The 7,847-nt window shown below is 58.8% G+C and overlaps 4 protein-coding genes across 4 annotated transcripts; all 4 read right to left on the bottom strand.

Annotated features, from left to right (window-relative positions):
* Positions 1–29: 29 nt before the first annotated feature.
* Positions 30–728, bottom strand: METBIDRAFT_195569 (uncharacterized protein). The gene has a single exon (XM_018854867.1). The coding sequence runs from the start codon at positions 601–603 to the stop codon at positions 64–66; it is 540 nt and encodes a 179-aa protein (XP_018710809.1). The 5' UTR covers positions 604–728; the 3' UTR covers positions 30–63.
* OCH1 (Och1p) lies at positions 729–2,095 on the bottom strand. The gene has a single exon (XM_018854868.1). The coding sequence runs from the start codon at positions 1,978–1,980 to the stop codon at positions 853–855; it is 1,128 nt and encodes a 375-aa protein (XP_018710808.1). The 5' UTR covers positions 1,981–2,095; the 3' UTR covers positions 729–852.
* A 689-nt stretch (positions 2,096–2,784) lies between these two features.
* Positions 2,785–4,632, bottom strand: DED1 (DEAD-box ATP-dependent RNA helicase; the record flags this gene model as incomplete). Its single annotated transcript, XM_018854212.1, has 1 exon — positions 2,785–4,632. The coding sequence occupies one exon, from the start codon at positions 4,630–4,632 to the stop codon at positions 2,785–2,787; it is 1,848 nt and encodes a 615-aa protein (XP_018710807.1).
* A 1,313-nt stretch (positions 4,633–5,945) lies between these two features.
* Positions 5,946–7,145, bottom strand: METBIDRAFT_26623 (NADH/NAD(+) kinase; the record flags this gene model as incomplete). The annotated part of the gene is made up of 1 exon (XM_018855322.1): positions 5,946–7,145. A coding segment is annotated over one exon (1,200 nt), but the record flags the coding sequence as incomplete, so codon positions are not given.
* Between the last annotated feature and the right edge of the window lie 702 nt (positions 7,146–7,847).

The raw sequence follows: 7,847 nt of genomic DNA, 5'->3' as shown, positions 1-7,847 counted from the left end.
ACGGTATCTCGATGAGATGCATGGGCCAGAGTATCGCTAGGCGAGATGCATGGGCCAGAAGTCTCACGGGGCCTGTATGGGCCAGTATCCATGACGATGGGCGAGATGTATGGGCTGTATGGGCCAGTATCCATGAACGGAGGGGATGATGGTCAATGCCCATGAGCCCAGAGAAGTCCATTGACTCCAACGAACGGAAACCAGGTATCTCCATGAACTCCGAGAGCACCCATCGACCCGACAAACCATGGCCATGACCGACAACACGGGTATCTCCAAGGCTGAGAAAAACGAACGGGCCAGAATCTCCACCCCCAGAAACCTCCCACCCAGAAAGCACAGATCTCCGTGACTCGCGTACAACCCACAGGCTCGGATGAAGCCCACTGGCTCGGATGAAGCCCACTGGCTCGGATGAAGCCCACTGGCTCGGATGAAACCCACAGGCTCGGATGAAACCCATGGGCCTCGATAGGTCCACGAGCCCCAAATCCCATCAGCTCGGAGACGATCCAGGTAAGGCCACGGCCATGCTCCCCACAACCATATATCTCCAAGGCTCAGAAGCATCCATGAGCCCAGAAGCATCCATGAGCCCAACATCCCTACCCCAGATGTCTCCCAACCCCGGAATATCAAGAGCTCGACCCCTCTCTGTAAATCCAGATACAGCCCACCAAACAATGATACTCAAGAGCCACGACACATCCATGGCCCCGTCTATCCACACCCTGGTATCTCAATCCTGTAATCTCCACACTCCATCTCCACACTCCATCTCCACACCCCTCTCCACACCCCACTCCACACCCACATCACACCCACACTCCCATCACCCGGGCCAGCATGGCCCTAGCGCTGCTTCCCCGCCTTCTTCTCCTTCCAGCTGCCCAGGAACACGTGCTGCACATACGCCCACCGGTCGGACGTGGGCCGGGAGCCCATGTGGCCCACGCCCGGCGAGAAGCACGTGATCGGCAACACCAACACGTCCTCCAACACGAGCGGCACGGCCATGCCCGTGAGCACGCGCCACGTGACGATCGGCTCGTGCTTGTCCTGCGGCTGCGCCATCAACGCGTCCGGCTGCACGAGCCCGTTCATGTACGCCAACACCGTGTCCGTGAAGATGCCCGGGCCGGTCCAGTCCATGACGTCGCCGCCCGGGTCCTTGCCCAAGACCGCCGCGAGCTGGCCGTTCTTCTTTCGTTCAAGCGTCAACTGCGTGATCCGCGCAATCAACCCCCGGAGCATCGGGTGGCCCTTTTTCGCCTGGAGGGTCCACTTGCAGAACTGGATGCGCCGCGCGTACCAGTCGGCCCAGTCGGGCCGGTCCGGGTCCGCCTCGATCCCCACCACAAGCCCGGCGTTGTTGGGCCGGCCGTACAACGTCCTGTTGCCGGACACCCACACATCCACCGGCTTGAGCGCCGTGGTGTCGATGTCCGAGTACACGCCGCCGCACGCGTAGAGCACAAGGTACCGGAAGAAGTCGGCCTTCAAGATGCTTTTCGGCATGGCTTGCCACGCATGCACCACGTCGGGCACCGGCTCGAAAAGCTGCCGGACCAAGCCGTCGCACTGCTGGTCCGAGAGCACATGATGGCTGTATCCGGCCTGGTCCCACGACTCCTGGAAACCGCGGTACCGGCTCGGGAAGCCGCCGTCTTCTAGGCCCACCTTCCAGGTCTGCCAGATCGTCTTGGGGAAGCCCTTCTGCGGCTCGTACGGGAACGCGGCCTCGAGCTGCCGGTGCAACGCCGACCCGGGCGGCATGTGCAAATGCCGGGCGCTCTGGAAATTGATGCCGTCTTGCCGCCAGTCGGGCTGGCTTTGGAGCACGCGTTCAAACTGCAGTTTTCGGGACTTGTCTCCGGGTTGCCGGGCGGACAAAGTGCTGCCGAAGGTGCGGTAGCACGTGTAGAATAGAAGGACCACGGCCGCGGCGAGGAGCCGGGCTTTTCGTCTCGAAGGGCCCATGACTTACGCTGCCCGAAAACGGGTCCAGATGTGAACTGGCACTTGAGACGTGGCCTGGTGCACGGGTGTCTTCCGTGTCTTGAGACCGGCCGGCTTTTTTTGCTGGATTGCCGAGCGATGCAAATCGACGTGAATGGATGAAAATGAAGCCGATGAAAATCGACGTGAATGGATTCATATCGACGTGAACGGATGGAAATGAAACAGATGCATATCGACGTGAAACACTTCACCCTCGGCTCTGGTGGCGCCGTCTCGGAACCCGTCCTGGTTCTACGACATGCGGCTCTTGAATATATAGTAGTCGCGTTTTATTAAAATAACACATTTCTATAGAACTCCCAAATGTCTCGAGCAGCCGGAGCCAAACGTCTTCAGCTGTCCGAGGAGAAGTTTTTGGAGGTTTCCATAAGCAAGTTGGAATTCTTTCCTGTTTTCCTTTCCTTTCCCTCTTTTTTTTTTGTGGTGGGCTTGGACCAGACGTGTCCATCTCTCCCAAGCCCTGATGGTGAATTGTTACTGCTCACAACGTCGCAAGAAGTGAATAACAATGAATAAAATAATGAACCCGAAATCAAACAGTCCATTCCCTGATGGCAAGATAAAAAAAAAAAGGAACAAAAAGAAGTATAATATGCAAACATTCAGCGGCAATTTCCGTCACCAGCCCCGGCGGCGTGCGCCATTAATGATGAAGAATCGTTGTCGAAGGTCCCGAACTGCACCCCGATGAAATCCCAGATGAAAAAATTATTGGAACAAAAAGCAAACAAATCAAACAAACGGCCTCTCGGGGTAATCAGATTACCACCAAGATGTGCTTTGGTTCAGGTTGCCGTAACCGCCGGTTCTGGAGCTGGCGCCGGTGTCGGCAGAACCCCAGTTGTTGCTAGAGCTGGAGCCCCAAGAGCTGGCAGAGGAGCCGCCGAAACCGGATCTTCTGGCGTCTCGGTTGGCGCCGCCGCCCATGCCGCGGCTGCCGCCACTCATGACGCCACGGCCGCCGCGGCCGCCGCGGCCACCGCCACCAAAGCCGGACTCTCTGCTGATCTTGATCAAGAACTCAGGGACTTCCTGCTTGGCCTCGGTCAACAACGAGATCATGTCCTTGGCAATGTTCTTGTTGTCTCTGTTGAAGAAAGATGTGGCGATACCAACATTACCAGCACGGCCCGTACGACCGATTCTGTGGACGTAGTCATCAATGTCGTTGGGCAAGTCGTAGTTGATCACGTGCAGGACGTTTGGAATGTCCAAGCCTCTGGCTGCAACGGCAGTGGCCACCAAGATTGGGGCGGCACCAGACTTGAAAGCGGCAAGCGCCTTTTCTCTCTCGTACTGGGTTCTGTTGCCGTGGATGGCGGTGGCGGGGAAGCCTTGGTCGTACAAGTAGTCGGCCAAGTAGTCGGCCATTCTCTTGGTCTCGGTGAACACAATGGTCAAGCTGGTCTCGGCCGCGCTCAACAAGTCCAAGATGACGGAGTTCTTCTCGTGGCCCTCCACCAACAACACCTTCTGCGTGATGTTGGCAGAAGTGGAGCCGACTCTGCCGACCGACAAGAAAATGTACTCCTTCAAGAAGTCCCTGGCCAACATCTGGATGTTTCTGGGGAAGGTGGCCGAGAACATGAGCGTCTGTCTGTCCTGCACGTCGGGCATGTCACAGCCCTGCACGATGTGTCTGATTTGAGGCTCGAAACCCATGTCCAACATTCTGTCGGCCTCGTCCAACACCAAGTACTTGACGTTGGCCAACGAGATCCGGCCTCTGTCCAACAAGTCAGTCAACCGGCCGGGCGCCGCCACCAACAAGTCGCAGCCTCTTTGCAAGGTTCTCATCTGCTGGCCAATGTCCACACCACCGTAGGCCACGGCGGGGCGCACCCAGGATCTGTAGCAGAACTTCTTGGCCTCCTCGAAGATCTGCGACACCAACTCTCTGGTGGGTGCCATGATCAACACCGTGGGGTACACGGTGCTGTACGAGAAGCTGTTTCCCTCGGGCTTGGGCGCAGGGCCGTTCATGTAGCACTCGGACAAGACGGGGAACAAGAAACCACCCGTCTTTCCGGAACCGGTTTGCGCACACGCCATCAAGTCTCTGCCGTTGGCCACAATGGGCACGGAGTACTTCTGCACGGGCGTGGGCTTGGTGAAGCGCGACTTGACGATGTTCTCCACCAACAACGTGTCCAAAGGAGGGGTGGTGAAGCTGGTGATAGGCTCGGGGACGTCGTCTCCAGTGGCCTCCACGGGGATGTCGTCGTAGTTGTCAAAGTTGATTCCGGACGACTGGAACGTGGGGTCCTCGGCAACGCCAAACAAGTCGAGCTCCATCTTCTCGTTGACATGGCCAGGCACGTGCTTGCCGTCGGCCCAGCAGCCGACTCCGGCACGGGGGCCGCTGCTGGCGAAACCGCCGCCTCTGCCGCCGCCAAATCCGCCGGAAGAGCCGCGGCCGCGGCCGGAAAAGCCCCTGTCGCCGCGGTCCGAGAAGCCGCCGCCGTTGCTCCCAAAACCAGAGTTCTGGCGGCGGTTCTGGCCGCCTCCTCTGCTCCGGAGGTGTGGTGGCACATACTGCGATTTCTGCGAGCCGCCGGCGTCGCCCCCGTTCACAGAGAGGTTGTTCATTTGCTGAGATAAATCAGTCATGGTGTATCCTTTTGTCTAGTTTCCTGTGGTCGCTTCTTGAGAAGAAGGTGGGTGTAATCAGAAAGGTGGTGGAATCCAAAGAGGAAAAGGTGTAGGGTCTGCCCAACTCTCGGTTTTTTTTCCTTCTCTTTTCGTAGGATTTTTTTTCTGGCGCTGTGCAGGACATCGCCGCGAAACCCACTTTTTTCCGATGGCGCTGTTTGGTCTGCCAGGACTCGAGCCGCCGGGGGCTCTGGCATGATCACGTGACCAGGAAGGCTGGCGGCGCGTCTACATGCGCTGCTTCACCGTGGCGGGAAACGGGCTTTGGCCGGGCTTGCTTGCTACCCCGGGGCGGCCGCCCGGGACCACCGCGTCACGTGACGGGCTGGGCGGGCCCGTTTCTTTTCCGCGCGTTTGCCTTCCACACACGCTGGCCACGTGACCTCGGCACAGCCAACGCCCGGGCCCGGATGCAGGGTCCTTGGATGGACGAGGCTCGTGGAGACAGTACCAAGTCAGACCTGGGGCTAGCCGGGTCCTTGGTGGCGTGTTCGAAAATCCACCAACTTTAGTCCCACAGGTTTGTCTCACTGTAGAGTCGCATCCATGTGATCTTTCTCTGATGACTCCTAGGTGCCCGTGGCGCCTGCCTTTGCTGCCTCGTTCTCCGTAGCTCCACTTTTTCCAGCCTCCGCCACGGCATGTGTCGTTGTGGGTCGAAGGTCTTAGGACGTAGCGAAATGGCGGGCCCAGCGCTCGTTCCATGACCTGGATTTGTCTCGCTGGATACAGCGGCAAGGCCAAAGAAGCGTACAGTGTGTGTTTCGTGCTGTCTATGTACCTTCGAGAACCGGGCTCTCCAGACAATGACATCTGCGCAAAGGACGGAAGCCGCGCCCATCCGCGGCCACCCGCCTTATCCAGACTCAGCACAGGAAGCCTTGCCTGTTCAAAACGCGAGACACGCACAAACGAGGGTCTGGGCCGCCAGGCCCGCCAGGACAGCAGCGAGAGTCGATCGCCGCACACCGCAAACCCACGTGCCCGGCCAGAAGCATCCGCTGCTGGAGCCCCCGCGCCTAGAACTCGAGCCGGTCAAGCTCGCTGTCGTTCGTCTCGGGTGTGCCCGACGAGTTCTCGTGGAGCAGCACGGTGGCGTTGGGGTGCGCGTAGCAGGTCCTGTTGTCGACGAAACTGCCCGCAGGGCTCCTGCCGCCGCTGCCGCCGTGGACCGAGAAGAAGGGCACCGACAGGTCGAAGTTGGAGTCCTCGTCGAGCTCGCCCGCAGGGAGCTCTTCCTTGCCTTCGACGTGGCCCGCGGGGTCGGGGTCGCTGTCGCTGTCGCTGTAATCGATGTCGAAGCCGTCCTCCCTGGCGGCCAACTCGGCCAACGTGCCGGCGATGTCGTTCGGGTTGTGCTTCTTCTCGAACGCCGACTTGGTGTTGCCGGTGAGGTACAGCGAGAACGGCTTCTGCGCCTCGCGCGCGTTCCAGTTCAAGTTGCGGCTCACGGAGTCAAAGTACTCAGTTTTGGACGAGCGCACGGTCGGGAACGGGAACGAGCTCGCCTGCACCGTCACGTAGTGGCCCTTGCGCAACTCCGTACGCACCTTGCCGTCGAAGGACGCCCACGCGGTGGCCCTGCTGCCCGCGGGCACCTTCACCTTCAAGAGCATGCCGTCCGGCAAGAGAATCGGGCGGAACGAGAGCGTGTGCGGGCAGATGGGCGTCACGCTGATGGCACTCACGCCCGGGTGCACCAACGAGCCGCCCGCGGAGAGCGAGTAGGCAGTGGAGCCCGTGGGCGTGGCGATGATGAGCCCGTCCGCCTGCGCCACGGTGAGGAGCGAGCCGTCGCCGTACAACTCCAAGTTGGTCACGTAGGGGCTGGGCCCGCGGTCCACCACGAGCTCGTTGAGCACCTGCTGCTCGGTCACGAGGCGGTTGTCCGCGTCGTACACGCGGCACGTGAAGCGCATGCGCATGTACGCCCGCACACCCGTCTCGAGCACGGTGGTCATGCGCTTGCGGAAGTGCTCGAAGCGGAAGTTGGTCAAGAAGCCGAGCAGGCCGAGCGCGAACGAGATCACGGGCGGCACGATCGTCTGGAACAAGTTCAGCACGTGCAACACCGTGCCGTCGCCGCCGAGCGAGATGCAGAGGTCGAACCGCTCCGGGTTCTGCACGATCATCCGCCGGTCCCAGAACTTGAGCAAGTGCGCCGCGCCGGGGTATGTCAGGAGAATGCCCGGCGCGTCGAACCGCGGCAGCGCCCGGAGCTTGTGGTCCACGTACACGGTGATGTTCTCCGAGCGGCTGAAGAGCCACTCCACGACCTCGCGCGTGAGGTACGTGAGCGAGTTGTCGCGGGCCTTGGTCACGATCATGATCGCACGCACGTGCAACTGGATCGTGGCCTTGGCCAAGTTCTTCGTGAGCATGCGCACGCCGTTCGCCGTCTGCGCCAAGTCCGTGTGCGAGCGCACCTGTTTGAGCTCCTCTTTGTGGAGCTTCTGGAGCATCTTGCTGGCCGCCGGCTCCTTGCTTTTGTTGAGGGACAGCTTGCGGCGCACGTGACTGGCGGGGAGCGGCGATGTGGACGGCGACTGCCGCAACGCCTGGGTCCGTTGTGCGGACGCTGGTCTGGGAATGTCGGTCATCGGTTCGGGACTGGTTTTCGGGGTTCGAGCTCCGAGAGGCTGATGATCAGCGCGCGTCTTATTCAATCAGACAGATGAGCCAGAGAAATTTGTTGCCAACCAGACAGAGTTGTGTTGACCAGGCTGATTTATTTTCAGTCAGAATGATTGTGTTTTCCAGCCAGACAGATTTGTGTTAGCCAGGGATATTTGTTATCAATCAGACAGAGTTGTGTTTGACCAGGCTGATTTGTTTCCAATCAGAATGATTGTGTTTTCCAGCAGACAGATTTGTATAAGCGAGATTTGTTCTCAATCAGACAGAATTGTATTCAACCAGGCTGATTTATTTTCAGTCAGGATGATTGTGTTTTCAGATTTCTTGTCAATCAGGCAGAGTTGTATTCAACCAGACTATTTGTATCCGACCAGAAAGTGATTATACTATCCAGCCAGACAAATTGTTTCCAGCCAGACTGATTTCACCCAAGAAGATTTTTATCCAACTAGACAGATTTGTGTCCAACTAGACAGATTTGTGTCCAACTAGACAGATTTGTGTCCAACTAGACAGATTTGTATTCAACCAGACAA

The sequence above is a fragment of the Metschnikowia bicuspidata genome (genome assembly GCF_001664035.1).
Source record: "Metschnikowia bicuspidata var. bicuspidata NRRL YB-4993 chromosome Unknown METBIscaffold_4, whole genome shotgun sequence".
NCBI lineage: Eukaryota > Fungi > Ascomycota > Pichiomycetes > Serinales > Metschnikowiaceae > Metschnikowia > Metschnikowia bicuspidata.
The sequence above is the reverse complement of the archived record's forward strand: the minus strand, read 5'-3'. Positions and strand labels throughout refer to the sequence as shown.

What these genes read in the sequence shown, in the direction of transcription:
- METBIDRAFT_195569 (XM_018854867.1), bottom strand. Translation starts at nt 603, where the DNA reads ATGTTGGGCTCATGGATGCTTCTGGGCTCATGGATGCTTCTGAGCCTT.
- OCH1 (XM_018854868.1), bottom strand. Translation starts at nt 1,980, where the DNA reads ATGGGCCCTTCGAGACGAAAAGCCCGGCTCCTCGCCGCGGCCGTGGTC.